Here is a 25,412-nt window from a genome sequence, read left to right on the forward strand (position 1 = left end):
GCAGTTCTGACATTACGGTAATACTACATGCTGAATAGTACCTGGCAAATTGTGACAAAAAAAGAAAATTCACAGACACACATACCGGTCACTAACGTATATTCAGATCGACTATAGTAGCTTATGGCGGGCGTGCCTCAGGTGAGTGAAAGCGAGATCAAACTAGTCAGCGACTACAGTGGGGTGTTTAACATTCTACCCCGAACAGCGGCAGAGTGGCGCATGCGTGTGCTATTCACCGTGCATCAATGCAGTATATGAGTTCAAGAGTGGGATCTGAGCAAGCCTTTTAAATGGTCACAGAAATGGATGGAGCTACGCGGAACAGAAGTAACTCCGTTAAGCAGGAGCCAGGGGCGCAACAGAAGATGACAAAAGATGGAAACAACAAGCATGACCAGATTCCAGAAAGAGTTACCCTTAAAAAAGAAATTGGACTACTGAGCGCCTGTGCCATCATCATAGGTAAGATTATGACAGCTTTATGGCACTCATAGGGAAAAAATGCTACTTGTTAAATCAGTGAGTTTTGTTGTTGGTTTACAACACAGTTGCGATTTTTTAAAAAAAGGTTTCCCCAACTACTGGTCTGTGAACATCTGCAGCGTATTATTGACAATATTTTATGAGCCTGGACGATAAACCTGATTGACTATAACGCTAGCTTTCATCCATCATGACGTGACACGGTCATAAACTTGGATAACACAATGATGGAAATGTTCAACGATAACTTTACAGTATGACTGTTATGACGGTATCACAAAAATGTACACGATTTACATTACCATAATTTGTTGAAAGATACATCTCAACACCACTCGCCGGTGAAAACATGCAAAGATTCCGTTGCGAGACCAAGAAAGACAGGGGGAAACAGTAATTATTTCGCCAGAGCAACTGGTCATAGACACATAGCTAACTTCCGCAACGTTATCGTTATCGTACAGCATACTGAGACCCCCGACCTGCCTAAGCAACAGCAAGCGGATGGTCATTCAGAGAACACTCTCCTCTCCCGGTGGCAGATGAAGACCCACCTCTGGCTTGCATCATACAGAATAGGCAACGGCAACGCAATGATTACGTGGCCGAAGAAACACAAGTAAATCTCTGATGTTCAAAGTGCTCAAAAGAACGAACGGACGAATATTATTACGTTCAAATAGAAGTGCGTTGCGTTGACGCTGTCATTACTACGCCAATCGCGGGAAACTGCATGCCTCGATGGTTAAGATAAAGATATGTAAATCGCCAGATATGTTCCTGATTGCACATGCTCAAATACTTCGGCATAACTATGGCTGTGGATGAAAAATTAGTAGGTCCGGCATCGTGGAAGGAAATACGTCTTCGCTGCAGATATATGTACTATTTCGGTTCTTCTATAATTTAGACAGTACATTTGGACTAAAATTATATTTTCTAAAAATCGATAAACACAGTATCTTCAGACAACATACACTTAATGTAACAATATTACGTGCAAAATAGTTTTTAGAAAAACATGTCGTATTACAGAATCAAAACCTGCGAGCGCACTGGGAAGAAATGAATACAAATTGAAAGTATATTATAGTAACATAACAGCCATCTTTCACTGTAGGGTGGCGATGAAGTAGCCCACATGCCATTTTTTGCGTAGAGTTTTGTCATCCAAGCAACAGATACATCTGGAGAACAGATATTAAAAAAACGCAAGTATCTGTCAAGACTTGTCTACCTTAAAAAAGTGACTGGCCTGTAGTGTCAACAGTTTTGTTTCAGAAGTGAGGTATGTGTGTGTGTGTGTGTGTGTGTGTGTATTTAATCCTGCCAGTCAGGAATAGGATCAGGTGAGGAGAAGCTTGAATCGTCCTTTCTCTTGGTGGAGAAAAGCCTTGTGGACAACAGTGTCAAGGAGGGGTTTCTAGTGATTGTGCCCAGTGAGGGCTGGAATCTTTGGGCAACAGCTGTTTGGCAATTTTAGGTCAATGTTGTCGGGTCAACAAAAAAAAAACGAAAAAAAAAAAAAAGTGACGTGAGCTCCCGGTCCGTAGCGACCACTGGCTGAAGGCCCGGAGCGCCATGGCTTTCAGGTTGTTGACACAGATGGCAATGATACAGGCTGACTCAGGGCAGCGCTTCAGTGTCCACCTGTCGCAGGTAGGCACAGTCCACAAGTTGGGGCGTGCAGAAAAGTTCATTGAAATCGTATTTGTTATAATTCCTTAGCAACTTTTTTTGTTGTTGCTATTAATACAGCTAGGGAAAGTTTGCCTTACGGAAACAAATCACGTGAAATTTGACTTTTCACGTGAAAATCGCAACTTCACATGTAAATTTAATATTCTCACATGTGAAAAGATGTCACATGTGAACGATACATTTTTTGCATGTCTTAGTTTTTTTTCCCTCAGGTGTGAAAATTTCCAAATTCAAGAACAAATCACGTGACATGAAATCATGTGAAATTCCAGATTTTCACGATTGACTTTTTGTGAATGTGAATTACAATTTTCACATGTTAACACAATACATGTGACTTGAAATAGCATAGGTTACCTTTTCATGCTCTCATCCTATAAGTGGGATTATTTTTATGGTTCACATGTGTACTCTTCACATGTTGGATGTTCACATGTGGTTTTTGGACACATGGTTTTTAGACACATGATTTTTTGGCTGGACCGCAACAAATCACGTGACAGCCCTACAAACGCAAATGTCTGTGAGTGACTGACTGACTGACTGCCTGAGTGATGAAGTTACACCATTGGTCGGCCGAGTTATGAAGTTACACCATTGGTCGGCCGGATCACATGTGTTAGGTCCAGCCATATACTAGGTTTTAACCTGGTCTTGTTTTAATAAAATAAATTTGTATAATACCTTCCTAGAAACAGAGTTTACGAATTGCTTCACGTCGTAGTCTGGTAGCCACCTCCTTCAACTGAGCGCGTGCACATCAATGCATTATTTCCTAAGGCTGGCTTTCTGACTGCTTCACTCTTCGGAAAAAGATATGAGGCTGCTGGAATTAGCGGTTCCTTGCTGGCCCACCTGCTGCTGAGCTCGCGTACGAGGTTACGTAACACGTTTAAAACCTTGTCGTTTGGATCTTGCAGTGCTCGCCGCCGCTGCGCTGTTAATTACAAATGCTTTGTTGGAGCTCGTTTCCACCTGGTTGATTTCCTTGATTTGAAGCTGGTGAGAGTCAAAGAGACAGGATCCCCTGTCAGGGGTTCTTCCACGTGTTTGGGACAGCTGAAGATTCCGTGTCCCGGAATGCTAGCGTACAGCGGTGTGCGGGACTCGCTCCAGCCCCCCAACAGAGACCAGCTGCACTTAAAAACAAAAAAACAAAAAAAAAAATTGATGAACAAAAAGTAACCGGAGAGTGTTTTAATTGGACGCGCTCAATCCGTGTTTATTTTTCTATAAATTATCCCACAGCACCGGTCTCAGTGCTGGTTTATACTTAGCTGTTCACCCCGACATCTGCAGTCACGTAGCAGAAACCCCCCCCCCCCAAAAAAAAAACAAAATATTGAAAAAGAACCATTATGAAAGGCCTACCAATAAAGTAAGTGGCTGAAGATGGCTTCAGTCCTTGCCTGCGAGGCCACGGCTGTGGGTAAATTATTCATACCCGGTTATGTAAGCCAGGCCAGTGCCTATCAGCCGCTTCAGTGCATTCCTGCCAGTGCCCGAGTCTGCGGGGGCATGCTTTGGCCCCCCACTTTTACAGTGCGGGTAACACACAGACACCGCTCAACCGTGCTGGGACATAATTAGGCCTTTTCACAAAATTGTAGGCCCGGGGAACAGGGGGGCCTGTCCTGAGCTGAAGTTCCTCTCTCACTGTCCTCTGGAGTTCTTTATGAATGCCCACCAACTCCCCCTCGCCCCCCCACCCCCCCTTCCCAAATGCCTCCCGGAGATTGCATCTCAACGTGCCACAATGTGTGCAGTCCCCTCCACAGCAGTGGGCCCGTTCCCCTCAATTAGGCAGAAAGAGCACCGCCTTGCCAAGGGTGTGTTGCAGTTCAACAGGAGAGAACGGGGATGAGGGGGCAGAGTCAAACCCCAGCGTGTGTGCGATCCTCTCAGTGCTATTTCTGCGTGTCCTCGCGTAGCGTTTGGAACGTAACGACTCTCCACTGGTCTCCGGGCCAGCCTCCCTGAGCGTCACACTGCGTGAACAACAGTATCAAAAAACAAACAAGTGACATCATCCTACAACTCTGCAGGAGAGGCTCCTGAGATCCGAGGCCGGCAGCAGAAAAATCTATAATTCAGAAACCCTGCCTGGCAATATTACAGAACAATTACTGCAGTTATGTATAGCTGTGCATTACAGACACATAACACATACCGACTTAAATCGCTGCCCATAATTACCTGTATTGTTTTATGGACGTATGTAATAAACCTCACACTTCAGTGATACGAGATTGTAAGGAAAAAAGGACGTCTCTCGAACGTGATGAAAAAGTGCAAAGTTTATTTCCAATACCGGCAGTGACAAAGCGCACGAATGACACCTTGGATTCAGCAGAGTCAGGCTGAACCACGAACCTTTCCAGAGGCTGCTTCTTATTTGTTTTCGAAGCTTTGATCAGTAGTGTTGAATACACATACCAAGACGGATGTAGTCGGTCCTTGTAACACCTATCAATTAGGCCATAGTGTATTGGCCGTCCTGTTGTGATTGAATTAGCACGTCTGTTGACTTGAATGGTTCCCAATCTCTCACTCCTGGTCACTATTCTACCATTGTACCAACTGTATTGTGATAATGATAAGATCAAGGGAATGTGTGGCCAGCAGACATATTGGCATCAGAGACAGACTTCTTACGAGATTTAAGAGCTTTTCAGCTGTCTGTCAGCAGTAATGTCAAATGCAGCCATGACATGGCATGGCATGAGTGGGCTGAGTCTATAATGTCTGCCGCATGTATCTGAAGGACTGTAGACCAGCCCGACACCTTAAATCACGTCCAACAACGAAGGTGGCACGATGAATGTTCGCAGCCCGTCCTCTCAACCGCTTTACGTCCCGTTCCCCAGGTAACATCATAGGTTCCGGAATCTTCATTTCCCCAAAGGGGGTTCTGGAACATTCCGGCTCGGTGGGCCTGGCGCTGATCGTGTGGGTGCTGGGAGGGGGAATATCTGCCCTGGGTTCCCTCTGCTACGCTGAGCTGGGGGTGACCATCCCCAAATCGGGCGGAGACTACTCCTATGTGACAGAGATATTTGGAGGCCTGGTGGGGTGAGTACTGTTTCTTTCATCTTATTCGCAGAAAAATCAAAATGGAGGGAAAACATGGGATCCTTAGCGCTCCTGGGTATTTTACATTAAATGACATCACTTTAATCAGAGCAACTTGCAGTGCAAGGAAGTCAAAGTGCATCTCCCCTAGTTATATGACCAACATTCCTAGAACACCAAGTGCAATTCCAATAAAGTACATAATGCAAATTAATCCATGCCAACCTCAAGCCATAATACAAATACAAATAATATTCAAGAATGTAATACAACCCACAGAGTACATAATAATTCATAAAACAAAATCACTGAGTCATACAGCTATCATCCATATGAAACCATAAAGCATGCTCTCTAACAATCCTAAAGTAATTACTATGAATTATTTTTAGTTAAAAAGAAAATGAATACTTGCAGGTAGGAAAAGGAAAACACAAGATGACTTCAAAGATGAATTCTTGAATTCCAAGAATAGGTGGGTCTTCCGCGTCAGATGACAGCCAATAATCCTGCTGTCATGGAGATGGAAACTGGAAACCGAGAGTCAACAGGGAAATGCTCTCATGTACATGATGTAGCTAATGTGATGCCAGTTTATTTTCGGATATGAAAAAAAAAATGAAAAGATTTGTTGGTAAACTCAGGGGTGCACTATGTCCAAAAATAACTGGTGTGAAAATCTTGATCGTTGACGCTTGTAAATTTGATCAGATAACTTGGAGCAGACAGCTCTGTTATTGGACCCTAATTTTGGGAGACATGCTGCACACTTATGCCAGCATGAGTTATTTCCCTATTAACAGCTCTTGAAGTACTATATATGGACTAGAGTGCACCGTCTCCTCTATATCCTTCCATTACACATTATAAGCCTCCAAGATGCATTATCAATAGGAGAAACATACAGAAAGGATGAGGATTGTTTGAATATTGATGCCATTCTGTACATGCATGTCTCTTTGCCCCCTGGTCGAGACAGAGACCCGCTGTCTCCGTACACATAAATCCATCAGGTCTGAAGATTGATCACTGCACCTTCCGACATGGCACTAGATGAGTTACGAGTGACGACCCCTTGACCTCTGACCTCCCCCCCCCCCCTCAGGTTTCTCCTGCTGTGGAGTGCAGTGCTCATCATGTACCCCACCACCCTGGCTGTCATCGCCCTCACCTTCTCCAACTATGTCCTGCAGCCCATCTTCCCAAACTGCCTTCCACCTTACATGGCCACCCGCATGCTGTCCACGACCTGCATATGTGAGTACCGCTGAGCAGCTGAACTGCGCTGAAACGTCATGGTGACGCTTGTAATGGGACATACAGTATGTATACGCCCTTTAGCATTTAAATTGAAAAGTTTTCCTTTTTTTCATTCTGGAGGAATGGAAACTGGTAGAAGTATCTACACTAGTCAGCAGCATTGACATAGCAAATATTTCGAAACTAACCACACACATCAGAGATCTATGCCAACTTATTTTTTTTCAAGGAGCAACATGTGCTCCTGAGTTGAGAAGTTTAGGAGCACACAAATGCATGAGTAGATGTGCTCATAAATTATTTTTCCTGTTAGCACATATCAGTTTTCAGGAGCAAAATGCTCCTAAAATGGGAGCACTGTAGAGCCCTGCACATATATGACTAGCGATTTGGGGCTATACTTACACGTGGTCATATAATTTCCTTGTTTATGGCTTGCCTTACTTTGCTCTATCCGAGTCTAGGAGTGGGGCACTGCATTAGCTCAGGATACAGCATATCTGTGCTCTGACTCATAGCAGACCTCACCTCACTTTACCCCAAAATGCTAGCATACATTTCTGTAATTTTACAAGGACGGTAGCTCCAAAGCTAACATGGAACTGAATATACTAGACAATCTAGAGTACACCTCTCCTCGGTGAGACCATTTGGTTTACTGAATGCTTGTCATTGCCGTTTTCTGTTTTTTTTTTCATTACGGGTTTAAGTTTCCAGCCATGAAAGCGGCAACAATTAACATCTGAGTCTCTTTGATCAGCTCATTTTGAAAGTGTGCCGATGTGCAGGAGTTAAATTTTTAAGGGTATGCGCAGTAATTTGATACGTTAGCACTATATGGAAAGAGATTTAACCAATGGTAAGAGAGTACGCCCCCGCTCTTGCGCTACGTTGAACCACATGTCTTTACTTTTTTTTTCTTTTCTGTGTCCACGTCCCCAAGTAGAACTCCCAACCCCCCCCCCGCGCTTATATCCACCAGCAGTGCTAGTACTGCATGTTCTCACTTTGTGGAAAAGTATCAGCCATTTCTGTGAATCTGGAATAAAACAAGATAGCACATGTCAAATGCATTAAAAAAAAAATTCACACGTTTTGTCATAATTATTTCAGTAATACTCCTTGGATAGTTAGGGCAAAGATAATTCTAAGGAAAACAATAAATTCAATTTATCGTCTCAGTTTGCCCTGTGTTGCTCATCTGTAATTCGGGTAATTCAATAAAAACAGAAACTAGGGCGTTTATTTGTTGCTCTAATTAATTATAGGAAGCATGTGCTGAAACATCCTGATTTTAATTCAATAAGGTCACAGGAAAGATGCAACCTTCCACTTGGCCTCTTTTGGCCACAGTCAGCATCACTTCTAAAAATGGAGGCCTGTGCCTTTGGTGTACTTGGACTGTCTATAATTACAGTTGGCAGCAAAATAATGACATATAGTATAGTTGAATCTGGTCTTGCGTAGAGGCCCATTTGTTTTGTCTGGATGTGAAACGTTACATGGACAAAATAATGTTAAAAGCCTGCTGTCAAGCTTGTGAAACATCAGTCATAAAACATCCAATGTACATGTTAAAAAATGCATGTTACAGCTGTGATTTAAACGGGAGGACTTCATACTAGGGTGAAAGAATGGTGTGAAAATAAAGAAGCCGGTCTGTTGGAAGTAAAGAGAAGAGTCACATGACTGGCCTCTGTTCAGTAACACTGTGGAGTATTCCTAATCTGGACTGCATCGTGTGTCAGCTGGCTTGTGCTTGTCTGAACCAGACCGAGCAGGAGGAAGGTGTGTAGGGGGGTGGGTGCTCGCCATGGGCTTGGCACATTCACAGGGCCAAGCGGCCCTATTTTTAGGCGTCGACATTTCGATGTATCACGATCGGCTGTCCCGTCTAGCCGTTGTCCACCGGATGTCAAACCCGGAGGTCTGTCATATCAATGGTGACTTTTCAGGGGGTGGGGCGGAGGCCGGCCCTGTCACCTGACCCGTCACACAGTGTGCATCAGCCTACATAATGGTGCCAGCCATTGAGTCCCTGAGCGGGAGGAGGGCATGCCATCTGCATTGTGCATTGTTTGGAATTGATGGGGGTTTTCGCGGACCCCCCCCCCCCCCCCCCCCCCCCCGCCCCTGACTCACAGGGGCTTTTTGAGGCTGAACGTCCCCAAAAATAAATCGCCAATAACCAGGGCCAGACCGGTCCATGTTTAAAATGGACGTTTTCTCGGCGCGAAGCTGAATGGAATTGAATGACCTTAATAATCTGAATGGTCAAGAAAGGAAGGAAACATAATACTTAAATTTATGATGTAAAATAAGGAAAAACTTCAATTGATAAAGCCCATTTGCTTGGAATGCTCTTTCAAAGCTTTAATTTAGACAACTGCAAGACTCACCAGACTCCTAGTCCCACTGCCTGGGGGGGGAAGGGGGGGTAATATAAACTCAGTGGGGCCCCTCTCTACGGATCCGCTGACCATTATTGCATGTGTGTGACCAGGCCCCCTCCTACTGAATGTACTGTATGAGTGTTATGACCACGTGTCCCCGAAGTCGTATTACACACAGTGTGCCTGTGTTCTTACCTTAGAGACAGACCACCAAATAGCAGTACTATTACTTTTATTTGTACATTCAGGTAAATTTATTCGAGGGGGAAAAAGTCTGTAGGCTTTTTCATATAGCCACAGTTTAGCTTTAAGGATGTGTAATCTAGAATGAACTGTGACCTGTCTTCATAGAAGAGGAATTAGTAATGTGACACCATGACAGCCAGGCAGAACTTTGCTTTGGAACCTTTCTATTTTTAAGGGTCATGTACCAGTTTAGTCTGGTTCAGACTGGACTTGCACCAGTGTAGTAATTGCACAATGAATTGGACAGGACACAATTCCACTACTGTTAATAACAGCAGAAAACATATTTTTTTTTACATTTCGATATTTGTAAATTAATATTTTTGTTAGATCCATCAGCAGCTCGATACCATCTAGAGCAATTCCCCCTATGCTCTATTATTGTGTGTTTTTGACACTGAATGTTTTCCGATCTTCAGCCAAAGTGTAACACTCGACGAAGGGAACCTGCGCGAACAAATAAAAACTTTAATATTTAATTTATTAAATGAACAAAGTTATCCAATACCCACCCCCCCCCCCCCTTACACCCAGTTGTGTTCACCACCTTTATCTGCAATGACTGCAACTAAATACTTCCTGTAGTTCCTGATGTCATGCTCGTGGCTGAGGATTAGCCCACTCTTGCATGCGCCACTGCTTTAATTCAGCCACACTTGCGGGGTTTTTTCCGAACATGAACTGCTTTTTATTTCAGATCCTTCTGCAACATCTCAGTTGAGTTTAGGTCTGGAGTTTGACTTGGGCCATTCCAAAAGCTTAAAAAGTTAAAATCTTAGAAAAACTGCCTGGCGAAGCAGAAACGTGACGTTCTACCGAGTAATGTGAACAAACTTGTGTTCCTCTCCCAAAACATGTCAAGACTGAATAAGGAGACGGCATAACTTGGGAAAGTAGTAAGACCAGTCCTGTACCCTGTGGTTAATATGGGGTAATCATTACTTCAATAGGCCTATTATTTATTGCTGTGCAAGAACAGATTGAAAACAAACGTTTGCTCTTACTGAAAACAACTGTGATGAAATTTCTCTCCACCTATGCCACTACGGTAGAGGAAATTCCATATTGCTACAGCCCTAGTTTTTATCAGACATAGCTGGACTCATTTTGACTAAAAAGTTGCACTTTTGACTAATTTCTCCATAGAACATTCTTCCGGGAGTGTAGGGCATAATCCAGGTGCTTCTTGGAAAACTTGAGATGAACATTCATGTTCTTCTTAGTGAGCAGTCGTTTTTGTCTTGCTGCTCTCCCATGAATCCCATTGTTTCCCCCAGCCTCTTTCTGATTGTAGAGTCATGAACAGTGACCTTAAGGCAGGAGAAGCCTGCAGTTCTGTGGATGTTGTTCCAGGATTCTTTGCTACTTCCTGGATGATCTGACGCTGTGCCCTTGGAGAGATTTTGGCAGGCCAGCCACTCCTGGGATGGCTCGCTACTTAATGTTCCAGATGCACTTCATTAAGAAAACTGTGGCTCTCACTATAGTCTGGTAGAACCCTAAAGCATTAGAAATGACTTTGTGCCCCCTTTCCAGACTGAAATATACCAACAACTTTCTTTGTGGATTTATTCAGGAATTTCCTTTGATCCTTTGGCTCATATGATGTGTCTGTAGAACCTTTGTGCTCGCAGCTTCACTCTGATGGTGAGGGTCAAAATTAAGGGAGATTTATTTTGGGCAGGGCTGGTCATAATCAAGCCTCGCTGTGTTAAGTTTGCGGAGTTTAATTATCACTTTAACTGTGTTGATTTAACGAGAGAGCGATACGTATTTCACAGCAGAAGACCGCAGGTTTGATCTCACGTCAAACAGATGAAAGAAGCAACAAACGTTGGTGTCTTTTCTATCAGATTCACTTGGAATACTACTTTAACCCACATGAGAATTAGATTAATCCCATGTGAAAAAAAATATGTAAATGTATATGTAGGCAAATACTTTTTCACAGCACTGAATATTTGCAAAATCATTCGAGAGTTATGGGCTGGAACGAATGCACTGTACCTTGCTGTAATGCAAAGCAGCAAAATTCTGTAGTTAGACATTTCATTTATTTGTCAGGCGCTTTTATCCAAAGTGACGTCGACGTTCTGCACAAGAGTGCACACCGAAGGTCACTGGAACAACTACAAAACACGGGTCCAACACGGGATAAGGTACAATACTCATTTTGTAACAGTTATTCATAGCCAAGAACACATAAAGTCCAGTTCACACAGTGAACATTATTCTGACCTAACCTATGCTAAGTCAAACTAGGGGGCATTACAAGCTACAACATCAGGTAAAATAACTACAAACTACAAAGTAAAATAAGTAAAATACGTACTAGACCTCTGAGCCTGAGCCTACTGCTTCCCACATTCTCCACTCCAACCCATCCCACCCCAGGAATGTCATAGTAAAAATAATTACATTAGACTTTATTTGGCAGACGCTTTTATCCAAGGCGGCGTACAATAAGTCCATACCGAAGGTCACTGGAGCGACTAAAGAGTACAGGTCCGATACGGTACAATTCTCATTAAGTTTCGGCTATCCATAGCCATGAACATAATGTCTAGTTCTCGCGGTAAGCAGGGGCTAAAATCAGTAAAGTTGTGGCGTGAGTGAGGCATAATTACAAGAGATATGATAAAGAGATAGTATAAGTGCAACACAAAAGCGGCAAACGAAAACGGTGTGACGTGGAAGTGCTGGAAGATAAAGATGCAAGGATACACGCAACGCAAGACAGTGATCTGAGGTTGGGAGTAACACTGCAGAGGAGCAGTGTTAGAATTAGTCACGGTAAAGTCTGAAGAGATGCATCTTCGGACCACGGCGGCAGACCATCTCTGTTTATATAGCACCTTTCATACAAACATGCAGCTTTAGAGTGCTTTAGATTTTTAAAAAAAGAAATCATCTCTGGATGCTTTCAAACTGCCAGTTCTCAAGTGGTTGAACCATATTCCCGGTTACCTGTCATCCAGGGAGTTTTTGTTAACGCTGGTCTGCTTTTTGGCGGGGTTCAGGACAAGGTATGCAGTGAAGTGCGCCGTGACAAATTCTTTAAATTAAATTTGACTGCTTGATTGAGTTACAGAACCCAACTGGTAACCATTTGTATCACATAAAGGCAGGCTACACATGATCCCTCTCACTCTGGACAAAGCAAGGCACCACATGAGTTCCATATTATCCGTATCGCAAAGTGTGTAATGCAGTATCTAATGGAAGCCTATCAGAGTTTCTAAGCCTGAATGGCTTGAAGGACCTGAGCGGTATTTACATCCTTGGTGTACAAAAACAAGTTCTGTAGGGCTCCCCCCCCCCCCCATCCCTTCCTCTGGAAAAGATGCCAGTCACTGGGTCACTACCCCTATCCATCTCTGTAATGCTCAGTGTCAAGGACAGAGGCCATTGGGAGAGAGAGGCAATGGGCACATTTTTCATGTCTCTGGCTCCATTCTACTGGAGACCCATAAAATCTGTGTTAGGTCAAGCAGTATAACCAAATGGCCACTGAAATATAAACAGCATCTCGGACAAACAAATGGGAACTGAAAAAAAAAAAAATAGTATGAACAATATTAGTAAAAAAAAATTTGAAGCAGTAAACTGTACTTTTTTTTCTTCCTGTGAGGGTCAATATTGCTAAGTATAGTGGAAAACTGTATTCTGCGATGTTCATATTTTTCACAAAGGTCCTCATGGTTGTGCTAGCTAGCCGAATCTCTTGGGCTCTGGAGAAAGCCTCAGCCGGCACTCTGGATGGAGTGGTGCTCTGTTTACCTGCGCTGCTATCTCAAACACAGAGAGCGCACCACCCGCGTTGCTCTTCGTCTGAAAAAGGGCCCGAACAGAAGCCGAACAAGGAGGAGTGACAAGGGGTAGCTGAGGCTGCCCTGAAATTAGAACGCTGGCCCCAGTTTGAGCCCATAATGGCTGCTGTTGGACGGCTTCATTGTGCTTGGTGTTTTTCCCTCTCTCTCACTCTCTCTCTTTTTCTCTCTCTCTCTCTCTCTCTCTCTCCCCCTCGCTCTCCCTCTCTCATTCCCTCTCCCTCTCTCTCTCTCTCTCCCTCTCTCTCTCTCTCCCTTTCCCTCCCTCTCTCTCTCTCCCTCTTTGGAGACGACTGCCAAGAATCTGGGGAAGTGTGAGCTCTCAGCGTCTTCAAAGACCTGCCTGTCTTGTTGTTTTGTCCGGTTGCATCGGAAGCAGTTTGTATTTGGGGGCTGACAGCTCCCCTTTCTGCGGCAGTTGGGCCACCGCGGCCCGGAGGGGGCCCCGACAGTGATGGACGAGGTGAAATAATCCGCCGCCCCGCCCACCCGTTCCCCGCATGCCTGGCCCCGCCGGAGCGGCCTGCCGTGGAGACTGTCTGCAGCGGAGGCCCCAAACGCCGGACCTCCGCGTAGATACGCCCCGTATGGTTTTTAAAAAAAATAAATAAAAAATAAAAAAAAGCCCCTGCCATTGAGCACCCCGGGGTCCCCATCACGTGAAGCAAAGCCACCGAGGAAAAGGAGCTGTCCTTGGCTGGATGTTTTGAGCCCTTCGACTTGCTTAGAAAGAAGTGACGGCTCACTTATGTGCTGCTGTACTTGGTGTTTCCTTACTCTCTGCACAGTGTTAGCTTACATTACCGTCATACCAGTGACTGAAGTCAATACTTGATGCAATTAACCTATATATATATATATATATATATATATATATATATACTGTATATACTGTATATATATATATGTGTGTGTGTGTGTGTGTGTGTGTTGCACATATAACCGTTCCTTTAGGATGGAGGTGGGACTTACTGCAAATGAATGGAAGCCATGTGGTCTGGCCCACTCTCGTTATTAGCAGAGGGAAGATGTGTCTGATTTCAGTGAACGTGAGACAGCGCTCGCCCTGCCCAACACTAACAGCTGTTTAACGGCACCTCCGGGGTCTGCTTTTCCCAGACCCGTCGGATCGATGCACCGGAGGAAGCGTAATCTAAGCTGAGAGCGATTTGTGGTACCTGATCCACCAGCAGTGGGACAGAATGGCCCGGTAGCAATGGAGAGATCTGGAATGTGAAATACATTTGTTAGGCTGTTTTTTTATTATTATTATTATTTTTTTTTGGGGGGGGGGGGGGGTTTAGCATGTTTGTATAAAAAATAACTAATTTCATGTAGGAAAGGAAGTGGACCTGGTTGGATATTCACTATAACTCAAATTTAAATGAAACGGAATAACCACTGGATGGTTAAAATTAATGGGTGGTAATTACATTGTCTCACCTACTATTCAAACCGTGCAATGACAACCTTCAACTGATTACAGAAATTTGTCCTCTTCTTCCTGAGTATGGACATGGAAATTACGGTCAGGTGCAGCAGCACCCCTGTTTGGAAGAGAGGACCAGTGCTTTGGGGTGGTAGAGAACAGATAAAGTAATTACTTCCCTGAACAAAAAATATGTGCAGTCTAAGTATAATTTGTAATAAAATATTTATTGTGTCAATGTCGACATCTACTGCACTGCTATTGTCAATGTATTCTGCCTACTAATAGAGAATAGTGCCATGTGAAGCACAGAATCCCTATTTACTTGACATTGCCTTTTGATGATTACTGTACCTGTGCAATAGTTTAACAGAATAGCATATTGTAAACTTTTGGCAGGGAGAATTTCCTGCATTAAAATGTACATACAATAACGTACATTATTTTTGAGTAAGGCAAAAAAAAACCAGCCAATTCCAGTATTATGTATACATTTATGTACAGCCTTCTCTCTAAGATGTTTGTGAAATAAGGTGTTTTGTGATGGTATGTACATCTTGGTTTCAACCCTGGATTTAATTGTTGTGTTAGCCTACTACAATTATAGACTAATAAGAGACCATATCCTCTCTAAAGTGGAGAGGTAGATATTTAAACTACGCAATTATTTACGCGACATACTGTATATACAGCCTAAATATTTTGAACAGGCTCAGAAAAACCGCAGCCATTTCCTGTGTTGATTACTGTGCTGATTTATGTGGTAAAAGTGAAATAATTCTGAACTTCTGTTTAAAATACGTAAATAATAAACTTGCTTTATTATTGCCTTATTAGTTAACTATATATTTGTGTACCCAGATGATCGTTTTCATCTTTAGTGGCTGAAGGGCAAGCTCTCTGCTGTGCTTGTAGAAAGCCATGGAAGAGGGGGTGAGACAGTAACAGTGCTGGCGGGCCACGTTCCTGTCGTGAAAAACCACAACACTGTATAACTTCACCAGCATTCTGAGCTGAAGCTCAAAACGACACGGGCTACATCAGACTAATCCAACTGTAATCCAACAAGAATTTATCCGTAATCCCATCTTGCACTCAACGACTTCTGCAAGTTTGGGCTGGTTCTGAAGTTTTTTTTGTTTCTTTTCTTTTCTTTTCTTTTTTTCTGGTTAATCCACTAGCTGCTGTGCTGTGAACCAGAATTCCAGTTTGCCTGGCTAGTGTGCTGTTCACATGCAGCCGAAGTCTCCTGGAAAATGCATGAACGGGATGGAGAAAATGGAAAATCTGATCTTTTTGGCAGTTAACTGCAGTAGCAACGGAACATACTGGAAGAATACTGCATTTGTCCCTGACACTTGGAAACGCTTAACAAGCAATATATGGAAAATAGCAGGCAGTAGAAGTGTAGGAGAACACATGACTTTAGGAGACATCCTATGCAAACTTCCCACGGCACCTCCTCTATTGTGATCTCATTTGAACTCAGTTGAATTTGCCTCCAGCGTGTAAAACAGGTTTCTTATCAAGCTGACAATGACCTGAAACCGCTGTTGTATTTTAATCAAGCAGTCAAATGGCTTGTGTAGGGAAAGTGCACTAACATTCATGATGCTGGTGATGAAGTGTTGTCTTTCTGTGTGTGTGTGTGTGTGTGTGTATGTGTACCTGTGCATGTGTGTGTCTGTGTGTGTGTGTGTGCGTGTGTGTGTGTGTTCGGCAGTGTTCCTGACCTGGGTGAACTGCTCCAGTGTACGCTGGGCCACCAGGATCCAGGACGTGTTCACCGTGGGCAAGCTGCTGGCGCTGGGACTCATCATTGTGGTGGGCCTGGTGCAGATCTGTCAAGGTGGGTGTCCTCTGTCCTGCCCATTTTCCCAAAATGCCTGAACCCTGCACGGCTGCAGGTGCTTCCTAGTGTAGTGGTACAGCAGATAGAGACTGGCCGACAGCATTTTTAAACATCATCAGAAACCTTTTTTTAACCTATTTCTTTCACCCAGTTTCACCTTTCTCGCAACTTTGACTGCCGTACTGCATTTATAAGCCTGCCTCGTCTCAGGAACTTCCACTGTCAGTTTGAGAGAGAACAGACTCGCATGCATCCCCAGAGGCACGGGCTAGCCAGCAGCCAGTTCTTTTCATTCCCTCGGCTGAACTTCACAGTCATTGTGCTGGAGGGCTGCACTTTGTACAGTATGCGGCTGTTCCACGGGCACCTGACTGAACAGAGGACTCGGTCTTGCCCTGAGAGAGAAACCCTGGTGACTGGCATCCTCCCTCCTGGAGTGGAGCTACGATCAGTTATGAGCCACGCTGTGGAACAACAGTCAGGACTGGCACAGTCGGTCACAGTGCATGTTATCACTACATCAAGGACTTGCAGTTTAACTGGATCTTCCAGTTGTTGGGCGCCTGGGAATTGTCTCTTGAGACTTAAGAACAGTCTTCAGAACAGCATGTCCATGAAATAGCGAACATAATCTGTAGTACTAATTGTGCTGATGGTCCAGGCAGAAAAACTATGAGGACAACACTCTACCTACTTGTCAGTTGAGGGGGCCTCTGCACAACTTTATTTGCCCTCACAGTAGGGCTTCCAGACTGTCAAAAACACCAAAGAAGTTACTATTGCCCCCTTCTTGCTTGACTCTTAATCCACTGAATAGGGAGAGGTTAACCTCTTATGCAGAAATTGCTTTCCAGTTTTAACAATAGAACAAAAGGACAGACTTTACTTCTGAGTGCTCGTGCATTCTTTTCCCTTTCTGTGTCCTGACAGCATAGCTTCATGTTAATTATGCCCACATACCAGTGTCCTTCAGGCAAAAATGAATTACCCCTGAATAAGCAGAGGCGTATTAACACTATAAATATCCAAATTGCAAACCCCACTGTCGTTGAGGTGGAAGATGAAGTGTTCCCATTAGTGGCATCTAGTGGTCAATACCGAGTACTGCAGGTAATACATGTATAGTATTTCCTGGGACCCAGTTTCAAGCAATGGTATGGACAAGCCAGTGACTGCAATACATAAATGAACAATAACAACAACAGTAAACTTACTGAATATCCATATTTGCCATGAACTTATTTTATGTGGATTTAACTATTTTGATCCCTTCTATTCAGCTGAAGAGTGATGATGCCTAGTTGTCTTTGTACAGAACAGGACTTGTAGCCTCAGGGCACGGGCAGTAGAATACACAGGCTCTCAGGATGCCTGAGGTCAAAGGTCAACGGACTGATACTCTGCTCGTTCCCCATTCAGGGCACTACGAGGGGCTGAAGCCGTCGGTGGCCTTCGAGTTCGCGAGGTCCCCCTCTGTTGGGCAGATCGCCCTGGCCTTCCTGCAGGCCTCCTTCGCCTTCAGCGGCTGGAACTTCCTCAACTACGTGACCGAGGAGGTGGTGGACCCACGACGGTGAGGTTCCTCAGCCGTAACCCCCGGTGACCAACCCCGCACCACCCACTCTTCCAACTGCCAGACGAGCACAACAACAACAGCCACTGTGGAGCGTTTCATTGTTGTGTTGCTGTTGGTCTTTCAATTACAGCCACTGTGACTGTAACTGGTCAATTGAAAGAAGAAACATTTCTGTAAAAATGAGTGTACGAGTATAGCTCACAGTAATGATGTCACACTTGTGTTGTTCACCGTTTACCATTCAAGAGATTTGTTGGATGGTAGCCATCATCTTGTTTCTTCACCAACTCCGTCAGGAGTGAGACGTCAAGGTTGTGACATCATTAGTGCCATCCGTTCCGGTGTTTTCCCCACCCCTCGCCCATGAGAAAGAGGCACGGTTGGCCCCATTAACGTGTTCGTTGTTTCGTCAGGAATCTACCTCGTGCCATTTACATCTCCATTCCATTGGTCACCTTTGTGTACACCCTCACCAACATCGCCTACTTCTCCTCCATGTCACCTGAGGAGCTGCTGTCCTCCAATGCCGTGGCAGTCGTGAGTAAACTTGTCAACTGTCAGCATCGAGTAGGAGGCTGTGCCTATTGGCCGTCACTTCAGCCAGGGCTCTCACATTTCCACCCGTTAAATAAAAAAACGTTAGCCTTTGTCGTTTATGTGAGTAAGACATTTAAAATAAGAGAAAAATAGTTATTCGTTTGTTTCAACAAATGGTTTTTTGTTGGTCTCAACAACATTTTGAAATATTTCATGAGCTACTGAGATCATAGCGATGTATGACAATGCAAAAATCCAAATACGGTGGTATGTGTCTCTCCCTTTTTCTGCCCAAAATTGAAATTGGCCAAGGCATCGACACTAGAACCTTTGCAATGAACACTTCAGCTGAAGTGTGTGAAATAGTCACTACTGTCTGTGCTGCTGTGTATAGTACAGGCCACGCAGTACTACAGGAGAGCTTTCGCTGATAAGCCTCTGATAAGACATTCTAATCCCAGCAGGATGATAGCTACTGTCAGCGACTGACGTAGCCCAAGTTTAAACCAGCTTGAACCTGATGTCCAGGCTGTAGGGCCCAGCTTGTATACTATAGATTGGATTATCTATAGGGTTTAATTTAATAGTAGATGAGAAAAAAAAAAAAACATTTTTAAATTGTGTTGGAAATGAAATCTGGCGTAAAAAACAAACGTACTCACAGTCGTATGAAGTCCTCACAATGTGCAGTGCTGCTGGTGGTGCTCCTGCTAACGTAGCTGTCCGATGTCACGCAGACCTTCGGGGAGAAGCTGCTGGGGATGTTCTCCTCCGTCATGCCCATCTCTGTGGCTCTTTCCACATTCGGGGGGATCAACGGATACCTCTTCACCTCCTCCAGGTGAGAGATCGTTTCCTGTCATTTGACATTAACCATGTATGTACCCTCTGTCAGGGACTGTCATGGATAGATTTTGGATGATAGTTCGTGAAATTACTTCATACGAGTAAACATTAGGATTAAGGGCTGATGTGGCACGTATTAAGGTGCCGTATAAGCAATCTCATTTCAGGGCAGATATCTCCCTTGTGCTTCTGCAAGAAGCGTTTCAGCTATTGCAGCTATACAAACAGACTGCCATAAAAACGTCATTCGGGAAGCTTGTTATCTAGCCCAAGAGTTACCTCCGTGGTCCCATCCATATCCTCCCTTCTTCACTCCTTACTGGACACTGTGTGGGACGGACAGAGACACGCTTCAGTAGCACACCTGAGGACACTGGATGTTTCGCCCCAGATGGTTTTTAATCGAATCCCTGTTTCCAGGCTGTGTTTCTCCGGAGCCAGAGAGGGACACCTCCCCAGCCTGCTGGCCATGATCCACTGCAAGAGCTGCACGCCCATCCCGGCCCTCCTGGTCTGCGTAAGGCCCCGTCCTGCACTGCTCTCTCTCACACGGGCGCTATTATTAGCAAAAAAAAACCCAGACCTGTTATTTATTTATACGCCTTGACGGAAAGGTTAGTTCTTCCGTGAGATCCTTCCCGACGGCGGTAAAAACACACATGGGTGGGGGGAGGGGTCTGTCGTCTTGCGAGCCTCGTCCAGGCCTTGTTCTCACCCGCCCCCCCCCCCCCCCCCCCCGCTATCCCACAGTGCACTGCCACCATCGTCATCCTCTGCATCGGAGAGACGCACAACCTGATCAACTACGTCTCCTTCATCAACTACCTCTCCTACGGGGTCACCATCGCTGGCCTGCTTTACTACCGCTGGAAGAAGCCCAACCTGAACAGGCCCATTAAGGTACCGCCTAACACCGTCTGCTGTCCTTAACCGCTCCCTTTGTAAAAACGCTGAAATAAACTTATATTGCTGAGTGCTTCTGAGGAAATATGTAAATAATGTGAGTCTGGTTTAGTCCTTTCAGTTACTGATGACTCAGACTGAGCATTTGCATGTGCAGGCGGCCATTGTGTCTAATGTGGGGGGTGCTGGTGAGGTAAAATGCAGCGTAAGCGTGGAGTGAAATGCAAATGCTTCCATTTTTTTTTTACCCTACTGGCCATTTAGACCACTAATTTAGAATTTTACATAACTGTGGAGAAGGACTTTTTCATCTAAAGGTCCAGGAACCTGGATTCAAATTGTGGTTATACTCCCCAGAAGTGACAACTGATCGTCTTCTTAATATTTCTGTCAAGTTTTTAAACCCATTTATAACCATTAAATTCTAATAAACACTATTATATTATTGTGACCTGTTCAGCAGGCAAGGACAGGGTGGGCGTGTATCCTGCGCTCATTAACATTCGTATCCGTGAGACACGTCGCATGTAAGCCATTCCCCATCGCTAGCCTAGCTAGAGCAGACTGTCCCACGCAGTGACCTTACACTACCAGACAAAACGAAAGAAAGCAACATAAACTAGGCTTTACTATCGTATAGTTAAACCTGAAGACCATTCAATGTGTGATAACGTTGCAACACTGAGCTACTGTGCACTAACTTTAGACTCTATAGCAGTCTCAAACTCCGGACGTTACACCCGAACAAAGAAAGTCTTTGATTCCACATATCTAAGCTTGAAAGCTATTTCATTGTCGCCAGCTAATGGTAGGCCTACTTACTGATCCACCAAGTTCTGGGCAAAAATGGGCACTTCAAATACTAACTGTACGGGTAATTGTAATATTGCAGTGCCCCGCTCTGGGCGTGTCGAAGTGTCCTTGAGCAAGACACCTAACCCCTAACTGCTCTGGCGAATGAGAGGCATCAATTGTAAAGCGCTTTGGATAAAAGCGCTATATAAATGCAGTCCATTTACCATTTACCCATGGGCTCCAGAAACAAAACCCATTTCTTGTAGGTCTCTTCGTTTTTGAGAAAAGAAAAAAGCGTATTGCTTTCTCTGCAACCAGAGAAGGGGCAATGCTTTGGCATTTTCAACTTGCAGTGCAGCAGCTTGCCTTATCTGCACACAAGTGGATCGAAGCGTCATTTGCATATTACACATAGAAAGGGATTTCAGTTGCCTTAAGGTTTTCGTTACATAACTAACACTCAGTTAACCCCGCCCACTGAAAACCTGTCGTTTAGCCGAGGAGGAAAGCAAGCCAATTTCAGCCCAATTTCAGGCTTTTACACGTTTATTTTTATTTTTTAAAATTATTTCTCGGCCGTTTGCGAATGCAAAAAAAAAAAAAAAAGTATTAAAACAACACATCCACAAAGAATTCAAAATAGATTTCAGTTCCCTGGACCTTTTTTAAAAAAAAAAAAAAACTTGATTTGTAAACATGCCTTGTATGTGTACAAGGCGTGTTTACTCTGGGGAAGTGGAAACAAACTGGGGGGCCAACATTCCACCATCACAAATTCTGGCTAAGGCCGGTAGAAACCGGGTGCATGCCTTCATGGTCCGCTCACTGTCCCTCACAGGTGAACCTGATGGTGCCCATCAGCTACCTGCTCTTCTGGGCCTTCCTGCTGGGCTTCAGCCTGTACTCAGAGCCGGTGGTGTGCGGGGTGGGGCTGGTCATAATGCTCACCGGCGTGCCCGTTTACTTCCTGGGGGTGCACTGGAAGGACAAGCCAAAGTGCATCTACGATCTTGTCGGTGAGTGCTGCTCTCACACTGGACAAGCATATGCTGGACCCTCTCGGTTCATTCTGAACTTCTTATGACTTCGCAACTTTGTAAGGTAGAGGGCAGATTTTGGGATGGCAGGCGTGCCATCCCGCCAAGTTACGACTTGGTTGGGCGGCATGCCTCGTACCGGGTATACAGCACCGATTAGATTTTCCAAGAGGGATAATGAAAAGAAGCCCTGCACTGTAAGTGAGATGGCTGCTCTACAAGTCGAGACTGTGACTTCTGCACTAGAGGGCAGCACAGCCTCGCTAAGCTCCCGAATCAAGCTAATAACAGTTTTTACTAGCGCTGTGGGGGACAAAGGGAAATGCATTCATTTTATTTCTGTTTGTACCAGGCCTATTCTCACGACCCAAATGTTTTGACTAACTGTGCTTGGGGAAGCCAGCTCGCCAACTGTGAGACCCAATGCATCACTCTACCCTCCCTCCTATTCCAGGGAGCTTTGCAGAAAAGCTGTGCTGTGTGTAGAATTGCAGTATAATCTCAATGTAAATCAAGGGAAATCGTGTTCCTGTATTTTGTGATGCAAAACAGTTTTTTTTTCCCCCCACAATTGAAACCCAAACCCCCGGGCTGTCCTTTTTCAGAGAGGGTGACTCACGTGGGACAGAGGCTGTGTTTCGTGGTCTTCCCCCAGGTGGACCCCGCCGAAGAGAAGATGCAGGAGTGGAAGGACAAATCCGAGTCTTGAGTGTCAGTCCCAGGGAATTAAAAAAATTTTTATTTTTAACTTTTCGTTTTTTTTAATTTTTAAAAATTTTGTCATCACCACCAGCTCTTGCGAGAGGGAAAATAACGGGTGCCTCCTTACCAGCGACGACGCGTCCACTCTCTCTCGTCCGATAGGTCCAGCTTCGGGTTCCCCACCGCGAGCAGAGACGTGTGTTTTTCAGACAGTATTTTATTTTATTATTTTCCTTCTCAGTTGCAAAACTAGCGAATGCCAACAGTACAACATTGTCAAAAAGACTACGCTCCCCTCTCTCCACACCCACCCCCCCCACCCCCTGCCCTCCCCCCCAAGGAACTGCTTGCTGCTCCGCTGTCTTTCTCCTCATTTGATTTTTTTTTTTTTGCAAGATATTTTCTTTTTGAATCGATCCAAGGTTTTATGTTTTTACTGTGCCTTACAAAAAAAAGGAAAAATGTTCTCATTTATTACCTGATGTATTAAGTCATCACCTATTAATTTGTTCTGGGAATTCTCTCATGTAATCCCTAGATGTGTAGATTTGGCTCAGAGGTCTTCCGTTGCCTGCTGAGGTCTTCCTGTTTCCTCCAGTATGCCATGAGTCATGGAGTTCCACTGATTTTATATTCACTTAATGTTTTTATTAGAGGCCAGGAATGGTCTTCGCTAGTGTGGGATCAGGTGTGTGTCCCTCACCCTCTGAAGGAAGCATATCAATTGCAGTCCAAAATAAGCAATGGGAACACAGGAAGATCCTCCACCACAGTCCAAACCATTTTACTCTTTTTTTTTTTTAACATGTGCCAGATCTCGCACCTGTAGTTTTTACTGAACTGACAAATATGTGCTGTATATTAATAATTAACTCCCACGTCAACATGCGTGTACAGTAGGCAAACAGCAAGAGAGATCCAGCATCTGGTTGCATACGCACAAGATAGATGTTTGTAGGTAGTTAAGAGACTCGAAAAACAGTTTCCGTCTTGGCTGGTGTAATAGTAAGCAAACACATTGACCAATACACCCTTACGTTTTCATGTACACAGTCTAGTTTGCTAGACTAGACTAGACTCTAAATATTTTCTAACATTTTCTATCACATTTTCTAGTGCCGAGAGGCTAACTTCCCACTAGCTCTCAGCGCCGTTTGTGGCCCAAAACGTAGCAGTGTCACAAATGGAGTGTCCATCCTCACTGGTGCTCATCTAGTGACACAGGAAGTACTGGGCATTATGGGACAGTCCTGCCTGCATTACTTCCTGTCTATAGACATTTCCAACTCTTTTATTTTTCCTGTGCAAGTTTTTTTTTTGCAGTTTGTTGTTAATTTCTTTTGACAATTATGCTTTCGTGTTACAGTACTTCGTAACATTAAGAAGTATCATAACCAAAAGGTCTACTTAATAGCAATGATTTTGCCATTGCTACAATAGAGACATCTAAAGGTTTCTGGGGGATTTTTTCCCCCTCAAAGGAATGTCTGGAGCATGAAGATTCAGTATTCAGTTTGTGTCTCAGTACACTGCCATAGGAGATTGGGGTCTCCCCTCCCCCCCCATCTCCAGCTTGCATACAGTAGAGAAATCCCCCTCAGCACAGATCAGAGGGCATCGGGACCTTCTGTGTTCCTGCACCCCACACTCAACACTATTTGTAGGTTTACTCGGTCCTATGCAGTTTGCAAGCCCAGTGGCAATGTACGTTCTTAAAAATTAAGAGATTATTCACTATAAATTATTTGTAAAGCATCAGGTATTTACAGTGGGTTGCATTCCTGGAATGTTTGTTAACTTGTACATGTGTAGTGCACTCTCTTTTATAAAGAAACATAACAATAAGAGCATAATAAATTTAATACAGAGGAAAAAGCGTGGTCTAGTTTTTTAAAAATATATAATAAGACTGGATTGATTTTATTCATTTTCACTCTGGGGAACTTCCACAGTGAAGAAAGCAAGTATCACGCATATATTTTGAAGCTTTGCTCTTGATTCGCCCTGTGTGGAAATACACAAGCAGACAAAAATGAAATGAAAATTTATTAAATGCAGGCACAAGAAGACACCGAGACAATCAATTGTCCGACCACTGTCGTCATCTTGCGTCCCCATTGACCGCGCCAGCAGAGAAGGAATGACAACTTTCAAGTTTACGCTAGAAGTTACAAACAACTCAGAAATGAGAGTCTCAACCGAACAGATGTACTGCACCCCATAACGGTTTCTTTTACAAGGAAAAAAATGCACTGTTATAATACAGCGAAAGAATCAAACGAATATCAAAATGGCATGTTTTTTTTTTTGTTTCTTTTCCACAGCAAATCGTACAGCATTTGGGGTTAAAAACAAAATGGCTGGATCTACCACTAATATTAGCAGCATCTTTAATGGTGGAGAACAGGTGGACCAGCTCTCTCAAATCACTCACGCAAGTCTACATACATCCAAGAGTCCACAGATGCTCTCACCGTATACAGCTTGTCCACCGATAACATTTTTATTTTTTTTTTCAAAAATGAAAACTTAATTAATGACTGCTTCATATCCATAAGGCCTTTTGACACATTAAAAAAGATAAAAGATATAATTTTAGTATACCTCGTCCGGTATTTTCTGTTATCGTGCCGATCAGAAAAATGCAAACAACATGCAAATGACGATTCTGCACTCTCGTTTTTTAATGAAATGCACTGGTGAAATAAGCCACTGTGTGGACTGCTTTCGTTCGCTTACACAAGATT

General features: G+C 44.0%; 1 protein-coding gene across 1 annotated transcript; it reads left to right on the top strand.

Annotated features, from left to right (window-relative positions):
- The first annotated feature begins 119 nt into the window (after nucleotides 1-119).
- Nucleotides 120-24,898, top strand: slc7a10a (solute carrier family 7 member 10a). The gene is made up of 11 exons (XM_035396218.1): nucleotides 120-465; nucleotides 5,055-5,259; nucleotides 6,365-6,516; nucleotides 16,141-16,266; nucleotides 17,689-17,842; nucleotides 18,259-18,382; nucleotides 19,120-19,223; nucleotides 19,649-19,745; nucleotides 19,979-20,128; nucleotides 21,765-21,942; nucleotides 22,569-24,898. Exons 1-11 carry the CDS (start codon nucleotides 294-296, stop codon nucleotides 22,670-22,672), a joined length of 1,566 nt encoding a protein of 521 aa, XP_035252109.1. The 5' UTR covers nucleotides 120-293; the 3' UTR covers nucleotides 22,673-24,898.
- Nucleotides 24,899-25,412: the final 514 nt, after the last annotated feature.

The sequence above is a fragment of the Anguilla anguilla genome, chromosome 16, assembly GCF_013347855.1.
Source record: "Anguilla anguilla isolate fAngAng1 chromosome 16, fAngAng1.pri, whole genome shotgun sequence".
Classification (NCBI taxonomy): Eukaryota; Metazoa; Chordata; class Actinopteri; order Anguilliformes; family Anguillidae; genus Anguilla; species Anguilla anguilla.

Excerpts from the sequence above, each read along its gene's own strand:
- slc7a10a (XM_035396218.1), top strand. The coding sequence starts at position 294 with ATGGTCACAGAAATGGATGGAGCTACGCGGAACAGAAGTAACTCCGTT. Across the intron at positions 5,260-6,364 it reads ATATTTGGAGGCCTGGTGGG|GTTTCTCCTGCTGTGGAGTG; the intron begins GTGAGTACTGTT and ends CCCCCCCCTCAG. Across the intron at positions 18,383-19,119 it reads CCTCCAATGCCGTGGCAGTC|ACCTTCGGGGAGAAGCTGCT; the intron begins GTGAGTAAACTT and ends GATGTCACGCAG.